General features: G+C 40.0%; 1 protein-coding gene across 4 annotated transcripts; it reads left to right on the forward strand.

Moving 5' to 3' along the window:
• The first annotated feature begins 9,314 nt into the window (after nucleotides 1–9,314).
• zgc:136493 (uncharacterized) lies at nucleotides 9,315–19,051 on the forward strand. 4 transcript variants are annotated; one of them, XM_087834946.1, is made up of 6 exons: nucleotides 9,315–9,352; nucleotides 15,139–15,517; nucleotides 15,612–15,783; nucleotides 17,122–17,300; nucleotides 17,376–17,472; nucleotides 18,506–19,051. In XM_087834946.1, exons 2-6 carry the CDS (start codon nucleotides 15,142–15,144, stop codon nucleotides 18,660–18,662), a joined length of 981 nt encoding a protein of 326 aa, XP_087691072.1. In that variant the 5' UTR covers nucleotides 9,315–9,352; nucleotides 15,139–15,141; the 3' UTR covers nucleotides 18,663–19,051. The 4 variants fall into 4 exon arrangements, with proteins under 4 accessions (XP_087691072.1, XP_087691074.1, XP_087691075.1 ...); XM_087834948.1 differs by lacking the exon at nucleotides 9,315–9,352 and adding an exon at nucleotides 9,390–9,558; XM_087834949.1 differs by lacking the exons at nucleotides 9,315–9,352; nucleotides 18,506–19,051 and adding an exon at nucleotides 9,390–9,558 and having other exon boundaries at nucleotides 17,376–17,590.
• The last annotated feature ends 1,381 nt before the right edge of the window (nucleotides 19,052–20,432 follow it).

Genomic DNA, 20,432 nt, shown 5'->3' on the forward strand with positions numbered 1-20,432 from the left:
AGGGATTATTCAGACTGTGTTCCAGGGAGTATATTCTTAATGGCCTTATGAAGTACACCGAGAACCCCCTCCCTCCTGTCGAGTCAGCAAAATGCTCATCACTGATCACAGCAATCCATTACGTGTACAAAACAATGTTCAATGAACATTAATCACATATCCATGCACAGGAATCATCGCGGCTTCTTTTGATCTCTTTCTAGTGTTGAGATATGCAATAAAGGATTACAATAGTAATTCAGAATAATTATTCAGCAGGGTGATGGCCTCCCTTGCTCAGATTCACTTAACTTTGTTTCCTGAATAGATAAGCTTATAAACATAGCGGTGGTGCTTGCAACAACAAAATCTGATCATGAAACACCATCTGTTGAAATAGGGAGATAGCAAGCACACCCAGTAGATCATTCAAAGTTTAACAAATACAGTTTTGTGCAATCAGTATGATCACAACATAAGCAGCTTCAACTGTTGATACAAGGTAGGATGGATCCATGCCTTTATGTTGTTTAGCAAAAACAACAAACATAAAGGCTCATCATCATTTTTGCAGTCTTCTATTGTTTACTTCTGGTGAGTTTTTGTGAATTGTAGCCTCAGTTTCCTGTACCAGTTTACAGGCGTGGCATTCAGTGTGCTCTTCTGCCGCTGTAGCCCGCTGCTTCACAGTTCATGATGTTGTGATTCAGAGATGCTCTTCTGCATACTTTGTAACAAGTGGGGTTTTTTTTAAGTCACTGTTGCCTCTCACTGGTTATTTTCTGTTTTTCAGATCATAATCTGCAAACTCTAGAAATGTTTTTGTGGAAAATCCCAGTAGATCACATTCAAAGTCACATCAGGTTCAGGTTCAGATTCCTTTATTGTGAATTGTCCAATGCAAACACACAGAAAATCACAATTTTATAAGCGATTATAGTGAAACAGTCACAATGATAAGTGAAATAAAATCATTTAAGATAGTATTGCACTGTATAAGAACATTGCCACTCACTACACACCTGGATCATTGCATTGCGTTATTAACTATGTGTTACACAGAAATCTTCGATTGAAATCATGTTTCTGGAAATGTGATTGTACAAAAATATAACAAAATTAGACTGCATTTAAAAGTTTTGGTTTTAACCATATATGCAAACGTCAATTGCGTCCATTTTTAAGTTTGAAATTGGTGCAAATTTAAACACGAATGCTTGTTTAAGGACAAACTGCAGTTTATGCAGTAACACTAATGTCTTTCTAGCACTGTTTGATGATATAAAGCCGCAGTTCTCTGTTGCTGCCTTTAACCGATTGTTACTCTTAACTGAGGTGAGAGCTCATCAGCATGTTTGACCCTGGGCTAGAGTCCCTGAGTATTGTGTGAAGCCAACACTGCAACCTCTGACTAATAGGTTTGCATAACATTGATCTGACTGGCTGTCCATTGAAGAGCTACACACACACACACACACGCACACTAGTGAAGCCTGGTGTGCCCCAGCTCAAACAGCAAAGAGTCTTTCTAAATCAGCCAGCCCATGGCTCTACACGGGCTCCATCATTAGGTAACAGCGGCTTTACAGACGAGGCTAAGTAGGCGGTTCGGGATGGAGAAGCCACTGAGCAGCACAGCAGAGGCCCAACAACCTCTTCTTAATGATTATCTGTTACCTAATCAGACAGAGCCAGCCTTGAGCTGCTGAACCTGCTGAGGAGTGTGGCCAAAGTTTGGAGGTGAGCTAAGCTGTTTGGCAGTCGACAGGCTGAGGATTGTTATCTTATTAAGGAAAAGTTGCACATTCAAAAAACTTGCACTCAGATTCTCATGGAGGATTGCATCATGATGTCTTTGCTGCTCAGTGAGTTTATATTCTTATTTTCAAAAATTTCTCCAGCCACTGGCCCGAAAAGTTATTAACAAACTGATGCTGTATAGACATGTCTGATTTCCAAGTATTATTTATGTCTCTTTGTATTTGCAGACAAATGCTAGTTCAGAGAGAAGCAATGAGAACACAAAAGCAGCTTCACTGAGTTGACCTGCGACTTCACTGTGCTGCGCTGTACGTCATGCACGGCAGGCTAATGCTCAGGCTGACTGGATTACCCAGCAGGTGAATTTATTCTCAACCAGAACACGATGAGCGTTGCGTGCCAGGCTTCTTCACAGCGACTCAGGTGTCAGCTTTGCATGTATGTGTGTGGTTTCTGCTTCTGCACGACATCAGCACCTGCAAGAGGGGATGCCCTCTGAAAGAATAGCCCAGCTTCACAGAGTGGCCTGAGTCATTGAAGACAGGTGTTTTATGTATATGAAATAGTCCAACTTTTTACTGACAGAAATGGATTGCAGATGTCCTCTAGCAACGACAGAGTTGTCTGGATCTTGTGTAAAATATACAGTTTATGCAAACAGAATGCTGTGATTTGTAAATTATTTTAGGCACAAAGTCAGCACATCAGTTATTTGTGGATGGATTTCTGAATGTGATGCCAACAACATAATTTTGGGGACAAAAGATAAAGTGCAATATTAGAAGTCTATCAGAAGGGGTTTGCCGCTGTGTATGCAAACACTTCACCAACCTAATATTTGTCATCATAAGATTACCAAGATTTAGAGAATACAGAGAAATCTTTGCAAGAAAGAGAAAAGGCCCGAAACCAATACCAATGGTACTAAAAACAAACATGTTCCTGTGATGGAAATCTCAGCAGGGATTCAGGAGCACTTGTCCTGTTGTTTAACCAATAAAAAGTTTCATTTTGATGCACGCACAACTAACTTTTGTCCCCCGTGTAGTTATTCACAGAGCGATGAAGCCAACCCTATCCTTTCTTCTCAGCTGTCAGTCTCTGCCTCCCTCGTTTGTTCATGTCACTATTACCCTAATTAGCCGTGAGATCTTCCATCTGTTTTCATTTATTTATTTACTCAGTTATTGTTCATTTTTTAGCATTGAACAGCCAAATAATCAGATACTTTTGTTTGTTCAAATAATAGTAGTGAAACAATGTAGAGTACCTTTTTGTACCTTTAAAAGTACATTTGATATGATGTACTTGTTTGCATTGTTGCAGTTTGTACGTTGTAGAGATAAGTCTCCAGGATTTTGAACATTAATGCAAGTGAAGAAAAACTGACCTTTAAATAAAGGTCAGGTATGCGGTACTCATTACACCTGGAAATGGGTTTGCTTTTCTGGCCTCACCAACCACTCAGAGTTTTCACTGAAGCTCATGTCTGAACCTACAACCACCAGGCACATGCAGGGAGTAAAGAAAGTTTGTGCCGTGAGGTAACAAGGCCAATATGCACACATTGTCCACTTCATTAGGTACACCTGTTCATTTTCCTTGTTAGCACAATCGTATAGCAGCAGTTCACGGCATTCAGGCACGCAGCTGAAATTCAAACTGAGCGTCGCTACCCGTTAAAACCAACATATACAGAAGAGCATCTCTGAACTTTGAAGCAGCAGAAGACCACACCAACCTCCGCTCCTGTCAGCTAAGTGCAGGAGACTGAGGCTGCAGTTCACACAGGCTGATTGAAATTGGATAACAGAAGATTAGAAAAAAATGTTGCTTGCATCATATGATGGCTGAGATCATCTCAAACTGGTTTCTTGAACATTACAATGTTCAACAACAATCTAAATCCAGTAGAGCACCTTTGAGATGTGTAACTTTGGGAACATTTATTTGACAGAGCTTGAATAAATAGTAAATGCTTTTAAATCTAAGAGTAAATATGAGTTTTTATTGCATTTCTTTTTATATTTAAATGAACACAAACCTTTGCACCTTACAATCTAGAAGAAACTGTGTAAATGTGAACTTTTTACTGCCGGAGCTCTATGTTTTGCTTTGGTTCTTGACTATGGTTCACATGGTAATATCAAAGTCCACTAATTGCCCTCATGGGTACTTTCATGCAAGGGGAAAAAATCATCTAAATGAAGCACATTTTTGTGTTTTCCTCCACATTTCAAATATGCATGAAAAGCAAAAATAAAAAATGTTGAAGTAGATAAGACAGCACTGAATAAATATAAAAGTCCTGTGTCCTCTGCATGGTTTTTTGTTTTATTTTTATCTGCTCAGACAGAGAAAAAAAGGCCCGACTTCAGAGCTGTGTGCTGCCGATAAGCAGAGTAAGGATGGGCCTCATGTCAGCGATCTATTACAGGCAGTGTAGTTAAGGACTTTTCCTTTCTCTGTTCTCTCTTTGCTGTGTCATGTGAAGTGTGACACCTAAGGCCAGCTGTAACACCTGTCACCTTTCTTTAGACATGAAACTCGAACATGCAACGCCACAAACTCTGTCATAATGAATTGTGACGTGTTTATTTGGAAGAACTGGTATTTCCCCAAAAATCCAAACTCTCCTTTGACCTTCTCATCTGACATGAATCACGTGATCAGAGACGAAGAGCACTGAAAGTGCTGTGCAATGAGGCAGAGATGTAATCGCTGCATTTACCATGTGAGTCAGCACTTTGCTAAAAGGCCACCTGCTGTCAGATGTGGCAGCAGATGGAAGTGGAGCTTGGCTGGAGATCTGAACTGGCTTAATGAAAGCCTAAATGACTCTTGGCCACAGAAAGAGAGAAGCTTGCAGCTCCGTACACGCTTAAGGGTGAGGTCGAGCTGGATGGGAGGAGCCGGTGAAGAGGAGAAAGAGAAAAGTATAGACAGACACAGGTGTGGAGGAGGAGTGAAAGGACAGAGGGAGAAGAAGAGGAGAGCCTGAGATTATGCAACAGTAAAAAGCAAGTAAGCTGCTGATCTGCAGTCGCCTTGCACACATGACCTTCCCTGATGCTTTGATGCATAACACACACACACACACACACACACAAGCAATTACATCAAAGCAAACACCTCAGCTTCATCAGGTGAGGGTGATATGTAAAACTCTGCAGCAACACTACAAAAAGTGTTTGATCAAACAAGAAAAGTGGCCCTAAAATATCCCTCTTCAATTTTAGCATTTCTACCTTATCTCAAAGAATTACAGCTGCAGAGCAATATTCCTGGCAAACTTGTGTTTGCTTACAATGCGTGCATGACAGGTGGTTAGACAAGCTTTGTATGCAAGCTTTGCAAATATTTTACCGTCCAAACTAGGGGTGTTATCACTGTGTATTTATGTATTTATCGCTGTGTATTTATGACAAGCGTGATACTTGACTGATTGACTGATTAAATATTTTATTTCTGACATGTAAATATGAAAACAGAAAATAAACAAAGCAAAAGAAATACAACGTTGAGTTTTTTATACAACACAATTTACATGTCTGAAAAAGAGTAGGGTGATGTTTACACGTATGTGATCCTACACTGCTCAATACTATTTAATAATTTACAAATCATTGTTCACTGATTCATAACCAGACCATATGCAAGTGTACACACACACACACACATGCACACATATACACATGAAAAAAATATCAAACCAAAACAAGACACTACATTTTTACATTTTGCTACAAACCCTGCATTAATTTGAAAATGATCATTTTATATTATTTAAAAAGGAAAGTATCAATAGTTTTAAATGATGTAATGCGAAATCATGTGATGACACAACATTTCACAACACTTCAAACCAAAATACATGCATTACTTTCTTACTGTCTTTAGTAAAAAAGTAAGTATTTCACACTGTCTGTGTACCTTTCTCTAACTTTACTTACTGACATGCAGACTTAGAACAAGAGTCTTTCTCCGCTCATGTACTTTGTCATTATTTTAAATTTAAGAGGCTAAAATGCTAAGTGAGCATGTCTTCTATCTCCCTAAAGAACAGTTGTTTACAAGAGATTTTAAAAATGTAATAAAATCTTTAAAATGTATATATAATGTTACATATATATTTAGCAAACTGCGTGATAGAGCATGGCTGCTGCCTGAAGATTCATAGCTTTAATTTGTTGCAGAGTCTCAAGCAGGTCTCCACTCCACTCCACTTACTCCAGAGTCACAGATTAATGTCTGGATGCCACCTAGTGGTTGCATGCTCAAAGTAATCTGTGTCCTTGTGGAAATCCAAGTATTTGAGGCTCAGAGAGGAGTTCAGTGCTGTAAGAAGCTTTTGGTCGTTAAGAGCTCTTAGTCAGCACAAAGAGGACAGTTTCTCTTCCTCTGCTGGCAGCTTCATAGTTTGTTTCAAAGTTCAGCTTTCAATCAGTAAATCTTTTAAGATATTTATTAGACTCAAAAAATTCTGCCCTCCGTCCCTTAAAGTACGTGACTTCTTGTGTATGAGTGCATTTTCTGAAAGCAGTGATCATTGTGTCAGACTGTTTAATTGAAATTTGGGCTCATCTCACCGTTCAACAAAATCATCGAGAACTGCGACTGGTCCCAGTCTTGCATGTTTAAAGATGCTCCTGTTTCCATCCTGCTCTGACACATATGTGTGTTCAGGGTAAATGATGTAAGGGTGGGAGCAGTTGTGTTAGCCTCGAGGCAGACTGGTGACCTGTTTTAAGTGTAACCTGCCTCCCCTCCTACAGCTGGGGTAGATTCCAGCCTTTTCTGTGACCCTGAATTGGATAAGCAGGAAAAGAAATGTCTGAGTTACTGTAACATCTTCTTCATCTCCCACAGCCTCAGTTTTCCTTAAAATTTCTGACTTCACCAGTTTTTCAGGACTTTCATCATGACTGATGTGAACGTGACCCATCTGAACTCTTTTAGAAATTTGGGATAACTGGATGCAGGCACAGGGAATATCACAGCATTCTTCCATATGTTAGACTCATACTGCAAATGTAAATACCTTTTAATAACGTCATGAAATACACAGACTAATAATAAATTACACTGGCTTATATTCTTATGGTTGAGCATATGTTGGTTGTTTGGTGAAAAAAAATAAAGCTTTTATAGCCTCCAGTTATGCTAATTTGGATGAATTGCACGTGTACAATGCATAATATTTAGGGGGTTTAAACACTGTTCATAATGTAAACATTTGTTATGTGATCTTGTGCTAATCACAGTTTTTCTTTTTACACTGGCCTGGTCATTAAATGGTCTCCAGATTACTTAAAAACCACATGTACTCTAAACTTCCTTTGAGCTTGAAGAAAACCGAGTGTGTACATAACTGAAGCAAATATAAGACGTTTCATGGACTGTCTCTTTATGGACAGTGGCGACTGACCTTTGATCGTTCTCTAAGGCTGGTGCACTAATCAACATCTAATAAACAGCCACCTGCCCAGTCGTTGGGAACAATGGTTTCTTCCCGTTCTCTCTTCTCCGTGCTGGAGGGAGTACATTTCACAATGTGCTGCCAAAGAAATCATCCTCTTATGGTCATGTGTTTAATATTTCTCTAGAACAAACTCTTTTCCCACCAGCTCGCTCTTCATACCAGTTTGAGGACGCAGCAGAGACAAACCACCCAGGTTTCAGCTGAAAGGTATCTCTCTTACTTATTTTAAAAACACTTGCTCTCCAAGCGCACTGGAATGTTTGGAATAATTTTGTCAGCCCACAAGCTCTTTGTTACTGAGCTCGTAATTAATATGTATAATATCAATAACTTTTCAGCCAGAATGAGCAGTCTGTGCTATACCCGGCGTGTAAGGAACCTGTGGGCTCCAGCACTTGCCTCTTGGGTTCTTAAGGCGACGATCCCGCACAAACCTGTGTGCCAGCTAAAGAAAGTAACCAAGTTTTTAGATCCAATTAAAATCAAAGAACAGAGTTTATTAAACCAAGTCATATGAACAGCAAGACAACACATAGCAAAGCTAAGCTAAGTGATAACTAAACCCCCCTGTACATTTGACATGCAATCTCTGAGACATTATTAGAAATCCTCTACACTCCTGCATTTCACTTAGATCTATTTATTGATGGCATCTTGATTCTTGTATCTTCTTTCTAACCAAAATAGGCTCTTATTTTTTTTTTCTGTCACACCTTCCACACCAAGTTGTTCAGATGTTCTTAGATCATCACCACTACCTTCTATATTTGCCAAACACCACACAAACCTCCCTATTTCATTTATTATGTGTTTGTGTGATTTATTTATCTGGTTTTCATCCCAGCTATGTTATTATTAATAGTATTAATATTAGTTTAAATTTGTTATTATTGCTATTATTAATTTGTATATATTATAATTATGATCTAGTTTATTTTATGCTTCAGATCCAATTCATCCTTTTTGCACTTGTATTTATTCAATTCAATCAGCTCCATTTTCAACTTATTTAGCTTTTAATCTTTTATTAGGCTGATAATCCAGTAAGGGATCTACTATCCCCATTTATTCCTATTTTATTATTCTCTTCTAGTCAGTTTTGCCTCAGACTCTTTCAGTCTCTCTGTATTTTTGCTTAACAAATATGATCTTTCAAATCAAATTAACTTCCTTAAACAGTGATAATACTATTTTTCAGCAGGAGCATCTATTTTCCTGTGTTCAACAATTCTTAATTTTTATGCAAACCTATTTCTTTTCACTACTTTGTTGCTCCTCTCCACACACCTTAAGGATGATTTCTTAATTTCTTCCTTTATTTTTATGTGGGATGCTCGTCCTGACACAACCCCAAAGGGATTTGCATCTCTGGGGGTCTTTCACTTGTTAGGCAAGTGTGTAAAACCACCACAATTTGGAGCCACTCAAGTGGGGCAGTGACCTTAACTAAAAGCTTCTTATGAAATGATGAATAAAAAAAATAAGATAATAATATTGAATGCTAGCTGCTTTTATTGCTGTTGTTGTTGTTGTTAAAGCTCCTTTTGTCAAGTATATCTGTCTATAACTGTCATACATGTCCCCACGCGTTGTTTAATAAGTCTACACCTGTTGAATTTGGTTACACATAAGGGTTAAGATATAAAGGATTGCCTCGTTACTAATTTTTAATTGTTCTTTGATTATTGTCGTTGTTACGGTAATAAGTAAACAATCACATTATGAACAAACGTGATCGAAATAACTCTCTCTGACTCTGTTTGCATGAAGAGCCTGAGGTATTAATAATGCTTAAAAGCTTTGAAATTAAAATTAAATTAAAATTTAAAAATAGTAAAGTTACACTAGTGACAAAAGATTGCATATGAGGTCTTTAAGTAAATATAGAAAAAAGATTAAAAACAATAAGTGAGCTGTCATTTTTAGTAAATAAAGACGTCCAGTTATGTAATAATATGATCTAAGTTTAAATGTTGGAATAAGAAATCCATGTTAAGGAGACATCTTTCTTTAGAATGACTCCTGTCGTTTCAAGTCACGCTGCTTTTAAGAGCCCTTATTTTGAAATCCCGCGCGTTCCTTAAAGAGTTCTTCCTCTCTGAGGAGCAGCCGGGAAAGAGCTCAACAACTGTGAGTGAATTTACAACATTAATAGGTTTTGTGGGTCGTGCTGCTGAGCAGTGTTGCCAACTCCACAGTAAGGAAAATCGCTTCTAGCTAAAAGTCGCTAGAAGTCGCTAAATGACCTCATCGCCTAATTTGCATAATTGGTCTTGCTAATGTAATTGTAACCTAGGTTGTTGGAGAGAGAAAAAACATCGTGGAAGAGACATAAAGTGAGTAAAAAACGTCCTAAATGCATTTAGAATTTATTTAGAAATACAAATGTAATTTCTTTTAGCAATTATTGTTTTTTAATGTCACAATTCCAACCCTGCTCCTTTATCCGGGCTTGGACTTAAGGCATTAAGTAGTTTTAAACCTTGTGATCCACAAAACAGCATAACAGTAAAAGAAGAACTGATTGCGTTACAGACAGTGCGGGGGCAGCGGCTTCGCTCATGCACGATTCATTTGCAGTTTGGACGCATAGGTGTGAACATCTCCTGCCCTGATAGCAGCTGGGGGAGGACTATCCTGCTGAGCCTAGTCCAGGGGTGGGCTGTGACCGGACAGTCTCACAGAGCGTTTAACCTAAAACACCGAGCCAATGAAAAAGTGGTGATTTTAAGAAAACATTAGGGCTACCTTCCAAAAGCACACCTTGTCTCCTTTTCTTAACTCATTTTCTTTGACTTCAAAATGTCATCGAGGTCAAGGAAAGCGAGTAGGATGGTACATAAGGGAGTAGGGAAAAGAGAGCTGAGAATCCTAACGACCTTAAAATGGTCTCCGTGAAGCTAACCGCCGCTTATCTGCGGCTTAAATTTTCTTGCGCTTCTGCACTAAGTTTTATGGTAGCATGGTAGCACTTCTCCTTCGTTGCTTATTTTTGTTCAACAGACTAAAAAAAGGATTGACACATCAGAATTACGTTTATTATAGTGTGCCTTTGAAGACACAGTAAAGGTGTGTGTGTGTGTGTGTGTGTGTGTGTGTGTGTGTAAATGAAGAAATGAAAGTGAGGATATGAAGAGAATATGTTTTTTAATTTTTCATTTGATTTACCTCTATTGGAAATTCAGTCAAATCTTCTTGAAGTTGAGAAGAAATTTCCTTTAATTTCTCTGGAATCTTGTGGCATCTTTGTGAATGTTGGCGCACAGGTAGAGTAATCAACTGAGAATTTCATGCCAACTATTATGTCCTTTAATTTCTCCAGAGTCATTGAGTGCATGGAGCTGAAGCTCTGCACACATACAGTGTGGGTGTCCCACAAGAGGAATTAGTTGAAACTTTTTTTGTTAATTGGTAATTGTTCTTCATAATTCTGGGTCACTCAGTAAGATTAACTTAAAATGATTAAGTAATGAGAATAATTTAAGGGCTGATCCATTTTTAAATACCTTCGGAAACTTACTAAACAGATTTAGATAATTCTTCCAGTCAAGTCAGGGTTAGCCTTGAAAATTCTGCATTTGTGAATACAAATATTTCAGTTAAAAGCAAATTGGTAGTATTCATTGAACAGATTCCAATCTTGATTATTTTCACAGTTATTTCACATCCTGGGGCACGATGAGTCCCCTGGCCTGCAACTATAAGGACTGCATTGTAATACACTGAAATAAAAGATTTGCCAACTCACTATCACAGAAAATACAACCATGTACATCTATTTCAAGCCGGAAGCCGGACTTCCGGCTTGAGTGAACGCTGGCGCGTCTGGCTGCCGCTACTCACCGGTACATTTTTCAATTATTTGGATTTATTTGGACTAATTGGATTATTTGGATTCAGATTTGAATGAACAGGGACATTCACACTCAGGACCAGATTGATCTCTGCCAGGGATTGATTTGCAACGCTTGTCCTCAACTTCTGTTATTTCAGCTGAATGTGTTCTCACGTCTTCTTCTCAGTGAGCTGCACTAGCTTAACTGTTTGAGCTATTTTAGCCTACCTGTTCACTGCTCCGGCCGGCTCGGCTCCTTTTCCTCCACACAATCGAAGATGTGGACCAAGATGCTCCTGAGCTGGTCGGCACTATTTTGGATTCTCCTGACGCTCGTCTACCATCCTACGGCTGGACTGCTCCGCTATACAGCCGCTGAGCTCCTGCGCCTTCGCGGGCAGCTATCGCTCCCGTCGCCGGCGGAGCTCCACTACCACCCGGGCATCACTTTCCAGCCTCGCCGGAGATACATCCATCGCGGGTCCCGCAGGATTTTCCATAACTCCAATGGAACTAAATCGTTCTGGTCTGCTACTCGCCGCCCTCGCAGGAACCCTGATCGGGCTGTCAACCATCGATCTCTAGCCCACCTGCCCAGGGCGCCCGCCGTAATTAGCAAAAAAGAAGATACTCCACTCAACTTCGGTCTTCTAAACATTCGTTCGTTGACAAATAAGGGACCTCTCATCCAAGACCTCCTATCTGACCGTAAGTTTGACTTACGGTCAGATAACTGAAACTTGGCAACAACCTGATGACTTTTCTCAGCTAAACGAATCTGCTCCAACGTTAAGTCCTGCCAGTTGACGTTGATACCTTTAGTTCTCTAGAGGTCGTTGCATGTGAGCTGACTGGACCCATTCCCACCATCATAGCTACTGTATACCGCCCCCCCAAACCTAACCCTGTCTTCCTCAGTGACTTTGCTAATCTACTAACCCATCTTTCATCTCTCTCCCCAAAATGTGATCTTGGTGGGAGATTTCAACATTCACATGGACAATAATGACCTTCTGCTCACCAGAGACTTTTCCTCCTGTCTCGAAGGCTCTGAATTTAAACAATTTATCGACTTTCCCACTCACTCTAAAGGACACACCCTGGACTTGGTCTGCTGTTCTGGTCTTACTCCCTCAAATCTTTCTGCTACTGAAATCCCCATAACTGACCACTTCCTCCTTTCATTTAATGTCACTCTCTGCTGCTCTTCTACCAAGCCAACCCGTCTCATCTTGTTCTGCAACATCAAGAACATTGATATGGACTTTCTCACTACCAGTTTGGACAATGTTCAGATTCCGGACTTCTATTCTACTCCTGATGATTTGTTGTTATATTATAATAATTGTCTACGCACTGTCCTTGATTCTCTGGCTCCTGTAAAAACCCACTGTGTTTCCTTGGCTCGCTCTGCTCCCTGGTTTATCTCTGACCTCCGAGCTCTGAAGGCCAAAGCTCGGCAGCTAGAGCATAAATATAAGAAATCTGGTTTAACTGTTGATTCAGAAATCTATAAATACCACGTACTTCAGTATAAAGACTCCATCAACAAGGCCAAACAAAGCTTCTACTCTGGTATTATCAGTTCTTATGAGGGTAATGCAAGGACTCTGTTTTCAGTTCTCAACAAACTAATTCAACCCCCCAATGCTTAACCACTGCACTTCTATTCCTCTGAAACCTGCAACTCCTTGATGCTGTTCTGGACTACGGAAATCAATAACATCCACCAGCAACTCAGATCAAATGTTGTGTCTACGCCCTCTCCAGAACCTTATCTCCTTTTTGAGCCATTTTCCACTTTTCATCTTCCTGATTTATCTGATATTTCCAAGTTCATATGTAAATCAAAGCCTGCCACATGTCATCTTGACCCCATGCCCACAGGGCTTGTGAAATCCTGCCTCTCTTCTTTACTCCCACTCATCTCTGCTATCATTCACTCTTCTCTCACCACCGGTATCGTTCCCTCCTTATTGAAGACTGCTCTAGTCACTCCTATATTGAAAAAACCTTCTTTAGATCCTAACAACTTTAACAACCTCCGTCCGATTTCCAATTTACCCTTCATTTCTAAGATACTTGAAAAAGTGGTTGCAGCTCAACTTCATTTACACCTGGTTAATAATAACATCTACGAGAGATTTCAATCTGGTTTTCGCTCATGTCACAGTACTGAAACTGCTCTACTTAAAGTCACTAACGATCTTCTAATTGGAGCTGACTCTGGTCTTCTCACCATTCTCGTCCTTTTAGATCTGAGCTCAGCCTTCGACACCATTTCTCACTCTGTACTTCTAAGCAGACTTTCCTCTCTCGGCATCTCTGACACACCCCTCGCCTGGTTTCAATCATATCTCCTCGACCGTTCCCAGTTTATTCAACTAAGATCATTCCGCTCTCGTCTATTCCCCGTCACCTCTGGTGTACCCCAAGGCTCAGTTTTAGGCCCTCTTCTCTTCATAATATACATCCTCCCTCTAGGTACCATCTTCTGCAAATTTGATCTTCATTTTCACTGTTTTGCTGATGACACCCAGTTATATCTCTCTTGCAAACCTGATTCCTCCCTCCCACCTTCTTCCCTTACAGAATGTCTATCCGAGTTAAAATCCTGGTTTACCTCTAATTTTCTAAAGCTCAATGAGGATAAAACTGAGATCCTCCTTATTGGCACCAAATCCAACCTTTTGAAGGCAAACCATTTCTCACTCACCATCGATAACTCCACAGTTTTCCCTTCTCCTCAGGTTAAGAGCCTTGGTGTCATCCTAGACAGTTCACTTTCCTATAAATCTCACATCAATAATCTCACCCGTTCTGCCTACTTCCATCTACGTAACATTAACAGATTGCTTCCTTCTCTTTCCACCCAGTCTACGTCCATTCTTGTCCATAGTCTTGTTACCTCCCGTATTGACTACTGCAATTCTCTTTTGCATGGTCTCCCCCAAAAATCCCTCCATAAGCTTCAACTGGTTCAGAACTCTGCTGCTCGCATTATCACCAGAACCCCCTCCTACCAGCACATCACCTCTGTTCTTCAAGAACTTCACTGGCTCCCTGTAAAATTCCGGATAATTTTCAAACTTCTTCTGCTCACCTTTAAGGCCATTCATAACCTCGCTCCTCCTTACCTTTCTGATCTGTTAACCACTACCTGTTCTGCCCGTTCACTTCGTTCTTCTTCTTCTATCCAGCTTGCTGTACCTTCCTTCTGCCTCACCACCATGGGAAGCAGAGCTTTCAGCTGCTCTGCTCCCAGACTGTGGAACTCTCTGCCCCCAGAAATAATAAACATTGGTTCTCTCCCACAGTTTAAATCCCAACTCAAAACTTATCTGTTCAAATCTGCATATTCACTGTGAATCCACTGTTTGTTAATTTTATTTTGTGCTTTTATTTTATTGTTCCTATTCTGCCATTGTTTTACTAAGTGTTTTATCCTATTGTAAAGTGTCCTTGGGTGACTTGAAAGGTGCTCATAAATAACATTTATTATTATTATTATTATTATTATTATTATTATTATTATTATTATTATTATTATTATTATTATTATTATTATTATTTATTTATTTATTAATTTTTTAAACTCCATTTGAAAAGGTTTTTTTTCTGTTTGGTCACCTGACTCCATTCAAAATCTTTAAGAATGCAGCGATTCATTAGAAACCTTCCCAAGCAAAATGCACTACAAGCTTGGCTACGTAATTGTGTCACGGCAGCTGTCAATGACGTGGGTCTGCCGTAGTGAAACTTCAATGTTCAGGAAATGGACTAGAAAAAGCAATTCTTATGTACTTAATACTAACTATTTACAAAATACACGTCAACGTTTGACAGGTACCACCGTAGCATTGGTTACCACTGTCATTCACTTTACCTGTCAGTGGTTCTAGTCATCTGGATGATACATTTGGGGATAATAAAAAAAGATAAAACTGGATTTTAACTAATGTCAATGCTAAGCAATAATCCAGATCATAGTGTAAAGTTTGGAAACAGGTGGGAACTGGTCCCAGTGCCTTTCTTTGCTGGTTACCCTCTCCCTTATGAATCCTGTGCTTTATCCAATCAGACGATGGCAGAGGACAAACCGTGGGCTCTGATCTCAGAGGTGGGCGAGCAGGGTTTCATCGAAGAGGTCACTGACATAATAAAACAACACTTCAACATAATCTGCCTCAGAGACTTTCTACAAAACCCCCAGCAGCACGGCCCAAAGATCCAGGCCATACTGATGTGGAACAACTACCCTGCAGCCGAGCCGTTGCTGCTCAGCTCGCTTCCATCACTAAAAGTGGTCGCCAATGGAGGAGTGGGCATCGACCACCTGGATGTGCCGTACATCACCAGTCTCGGGGTGAAGGTGGCCAACACGCATGGCGTGGTGAGTGTCGCCACTGCAGATATGGCTATGGGTCTGCTGCTGGCATCCGCAAGAAAGATAGTTGAAGGTGAGGTCAAAGGTTCAAATCTGATCCCAGGGTGGAGCAGTTTGAGTAAAACCCAAAGATATTTAAACGGGAAATATGGCAATGTTTCTCATAGGTCACCAAATAGCTGTTGACCCCAACACTACCAGTATACCACAAAGCCTGATGGGAGTCGAAGTCACCGGGTCGACTCTGGGGATCATCGGAATGGGACACATCGGATACAAAATTGCTCAGAGAAGCAAAGGGTTTGATATGAAGATCCTGTATCACAACAGACACAGAAGGTAAGACCAATTCATCGAACAGATCAAAAAAATCCTGCTAAAGTGACTTGAATAGATACACAGTACTTCACTACTGCCAGAAGTATTCACTCACCCAATGGAAAACCTCAGATGTAGCGCTGTAAATAGGGATGGGTATTGATAAGATTTTCACGATTCTGTTTTCGATTCTGTTTATTGATTCGATTCTTTATCGATTCTCTTATCAATTCTTTTTAAAAAAGGAGAACACTAAGGTTGAATAGCTTAGAACTTTGTTTTATAACTTCTCTTTGAACAAAATAGAAATTTAGGAGTAATATGGCCTTACAAACCCAACAGTGAGATCTTAAGAGATCCACAGCCTACGGCTCTTCAATGTGGTGTCACAGGGTCCCCAGGAAAAAAAAATTGTAAACGTAAAATAATAAAATAAATATTCTTCTGTAGCAATAACAAAGTATAACATAAATTATTCTGTAGCAATTACACAAGAATATCCAGTAATGTCCCTGCCTACAATTAAACACATTCACTTACTGAAAATCGGGGCCATCTGCTGTGGCAGCCTTTGACCACAAACTTAGTCACTGCTCGGTGACATTCGTCTATCCTGGCCTGAAAGGAGACGATACCGGTAGACTGCAGCGAGAACTGCCAGCATCTGAGCCAGCCAGACTCTGTCTGTCTCTCTCATCATGGTCACCTAAATGCACAGTAATGGCAGGTTTTGTAATAAGGCAGATCGCGCTAACATAATATGCACTGTTAGTTGATTATTCACCTGCCGCATTAACGGGAGAGGACGTGCAAACGTTACCGCTGCTGCTGGGTTGAGATTCACGAGTCCGGAGCGGAATTAAAAACACGACATTCATTTAAGGTTATCGCGTGTTTTGTGAGCAAATGCTTTTGCATATTCGTAGTGTTTCCTCCCTTAAATGAAATATCCACTTTGCAAGTATTGCAAGTTGCCCTGTTGTCTTCTGTTCTCGTAAAGTATAATCAAACTTTTGAGCGTTTGAGCCGCTTAGGCGCCGTGTTTCCTGCCAGGTAAATGACGCTCAGCAATGTGGTGACGTCATTCGGGGCGACTGGAATCGATAAGGGAATCGTTTGCAAAAATGGCAAACAATTCCAAGCAATTGAAACAGTGGGAACCGGTTTTCTTTTCTTCCTAGAAAAGTTGAATAGATTCCGAATGGGATGTCACTCAAGTTTGTATTCGTGTGAAGGAAAACAAGCAAATGCTTTTACACTATAGTGTTTTTGAATCCCAGCTTTTAAAGAAATCTGACATTAATAAATGCAGCAGCATTAACTGTACATTTGTGATTGCTTTTTTCTTGTGCTGTTCAGGAGCGTTGCAGATGAGCAGTCAGTGGGGGCGAGTTACTGTGAGAACATGGATGACCTGCTGAGGGAGTCCGACTTTGTTGTGCTCGTTGTCAACCTTTCCCCTGAAACCAAAGGCCTGATCAGCCACAGGGAGCTGTCCCTCATGAAACCCACTGCAACCCTGGTCAACGTCAGCAGAGGTGAGGATACTGTGACTGCGAGTCTTCACCAGTCTCTGGGCTTTCAGTCTGATTTTGTGACTTTTCATGTTTTAGGTCTGGTTGTTGATCAGGATGCTTTAGTCAAAGCTCTGCAGTCTGGAGAAATTCGAGCAGCAGCTTTAGATGTGACTCATCCTGAACCTTTACCCAGGTAATATGTCTCTGAAGACACCCACGCTCTGCAGCCAGAGCGGTACATCACATAATAATAATGATGAACTCTTACATGTGAGGTACTCAAGGTTAATGGCTTCTTGCGTACAGTGTAAACAGACTCTTATTAGAACAAAACAGAGCCTTTAAGTTGTGTTTTAAGCCATGCAGTGCTGGTTTCAGTGTGATGCTTGAAGAATCTTACATTTAATATTTTTTCAAGATGTACAGTTAAGTCCATTATTTGTCAGACAAAGACAAAATCTTTGTAATTTTCCCTCTGTTCACCACCCAGTGGATTTTTAAATCAAACAGTCTGATTAAGACGCAGACTTTCAGCTTTAATTCAAGGGGTTCAACAGAAGTAATAGATTAACTCTTTAGGAATTACAGACATGTTTATATATACATTTACACATTTTTAGACACTCAAAATTAATTAAAAAAACTAAAAACAAAAGCTAAATATAAGGACGGGTTTCAACAGTTGTTTAAAAATCCTCTGCTGTCAATGACTTACTGAAGTCTAGAACCAATGAGTGTCACCAGATGCTGTGTTTTCTACTCTGCCAGAGCTTTACTGCATCTGCCTTCTTTTTCAGCTTGTTTGTGGGTCTCTCTTCTTTCAGTTTTGTCTTCACTATCTGAAAAGGATGTTTTATTGGGTTCAGATTATGTGACTGACTTGGCCATTGAATAGTATTCAATTTTTTTGCCTTGAGAAATTCATGAGAGTATTTTTTCATTGTAGATTGTGACAATATTCCACCTACCTCCCTGAGAGTGTTCGTGATTTGGTTAGGTATTAACAATGGAAATGATTCTGTCATCATGCACTTTTGTTGTCTTCTGTGGTGTTTCAGTCGGAGCCGTTTTTTCTTTCTCTCTGATGTGTTCATTTTGTTTGGAGAGGAAAATATCCCCCCTTTACCAGCCTGTGCATGCAGTCACACAAAATGGAATGAAAATTAAAGGAAGCATGAATGAACATCAGCTGTCTCCTGATGCTTTTCTTGCTGTGTTCCGTGCAGGGATCACCCTCTCCTCAGCCTGCCTAATGTACTCATCACACCCCACGTTGGCACCTACACCTATGCTACAATAAAACAGATGGTTCAGTGCATGGTGGATAACGCCGTAGCAGCTGTGAATGGCCTACCTGTTCCCAATGAAGTCAAGTTGAAATGATTTTAATTAATATTGCCAAGAATTTTTTCTATTTTTCTGTCCCTCCTATAAAAGAAGGTGAGCTGGTGTTAGTTAGAGATTTATTTTTGGCTCTTTGGTTTTATTGTGGACACTTGTTGGGCAACAAACTGTAAAAACGTAGGTTTTTGTGAAGAATAGGACAATATTCCTGCTATAGGATAAACTGTGTTGAATCTCTGACTTCCTCTAAGAAAACCTAATGACTGTTGAAACTTTAATTAGTTTGAGGAAAAACTGTTTCATGTTCACGTTAGCAAAAAACTTGCAATAAAAGTCAAAGAACAAAAGAAAAGTTTCAGCTTGAATGCAACCACTCTTAGTTTATTAATCCAGTATGTATGTGAAGTATGACAGTTTAATTAATAATTTTTTTTTTTTAAACTTCTTATTTTTACATGTCACATGTTTTTAAAGTATGTTGATATCATTTCAGTGGAAAATATGTGTAATTATTATTATAATTTTTACTCATTATTACTCACTTCCTACTAACACAAGGCCTTTTAGGTGGGTGGAAAGTCTTTTTGGGGAAGTTGCAAGGCTGATATGTGACTGCTTGTCCTTATGAGTGACCATCTTTTCCTGTTTGGAACCAGGCTGATAACTCTGACCATGGTGCCCTTATGCCCTGGACTGCTGGCCAGAATTAAATCTCCAGCTTTGAAAGAAAAATAAAGCTTGTGTACCCCATTTTCCGTGTGAATGTGGTGGTTTTCTACTGGTCACTATTGGAACTCATTTCTTTCCTTTACTGAGACCATTGTGTTGCCTACTTTTTAATTCATTAATTTTGCTTTGGTGACAGTGGGAAGGAAGAACTCCTTTTCAACAAGAAGAATAACCAGGCTCTGGGAGGGGCAGCTCCCTTAATCCGCAACTGGTTGGGATTAAGGGAGGAAGACAGAATAAAGACATGCTGTGGACGAGAGCCAGAGATTAATAATGATTAAATAATTGAATGTAGAGAGGTGTATAAACAGAATACGAGTGAAAAAGTTGACTGAAGAAGAAAAACTCAGTGCATAATGGGAATCCCCCAGCAGTTTAGACCTACTGCAGCATAACTGCAACCCTAAAATTTGCTGGGCCGCTAGTGGTAATAATGTAATAAGGTTGCAGAAAAGCAACCTTATTACAAGCAGAAAAATGTTTCTCATAGGTCTCCAAATAGCTGTTTACCCCAATACTACCAGTATACCACAAAACCCGATGAGAGTTGATGGGGGATCATTGGAATGGGACACATCGGATACAGAATTGCTCAGAGAAGCAAATGGTTTGATATGAAGATCCTGTATCACAACAGAAACAAAAGGTAAGCACAGTTTGGACAGTTTATGAGTTTATGTGACAGAAAATTCTGTAATAACTGATTGAAAATGTCCTGCTACAGTGAATTGAATACACACTATTCAAAAGAAAGAATTAAAGGAACACTTTAACACAAAATTAAATCAGATCTCAGTGTGAAGCACAGGGCGCCCACCCTGGACCTGCCAATTCTGGTATTCTATTGCATGTTAACCAGGCTCCTCCGTGAATCACTACCTTATCGTGGTGGAGGGGTTTGTGTGTCCCAGGGATCCCAGGGGCTATGTTGTCTGGGGGCTTTTGCCCTGGAAGGTGCTCCACCTGGAGACTCTGTTGTCCTGCTGGGAGACTTCAATGCTCACGTGGGTAACGACAGTGAGACCTGGAGGGGCGTGATTGGGAGGAACGGCCTCCCTGATCTGAACCCGAGCGGTGCTT

This window comes from Neolamprologus brichardi, chromosome 22 (genome assembly GCF_056152115.1).
Source record: "Neolamprologus brichardi isolate AB-2024 chromosome 22, ASM5615211v1, whole genome shotgun sequence".
NCBI classification, from domain to species: Eukaryota; Metazoa; Chordata; class Actinopteri; order Cichliformes; family Cichlidae; genus Neolamprologus; species Neolamprologus brichardi.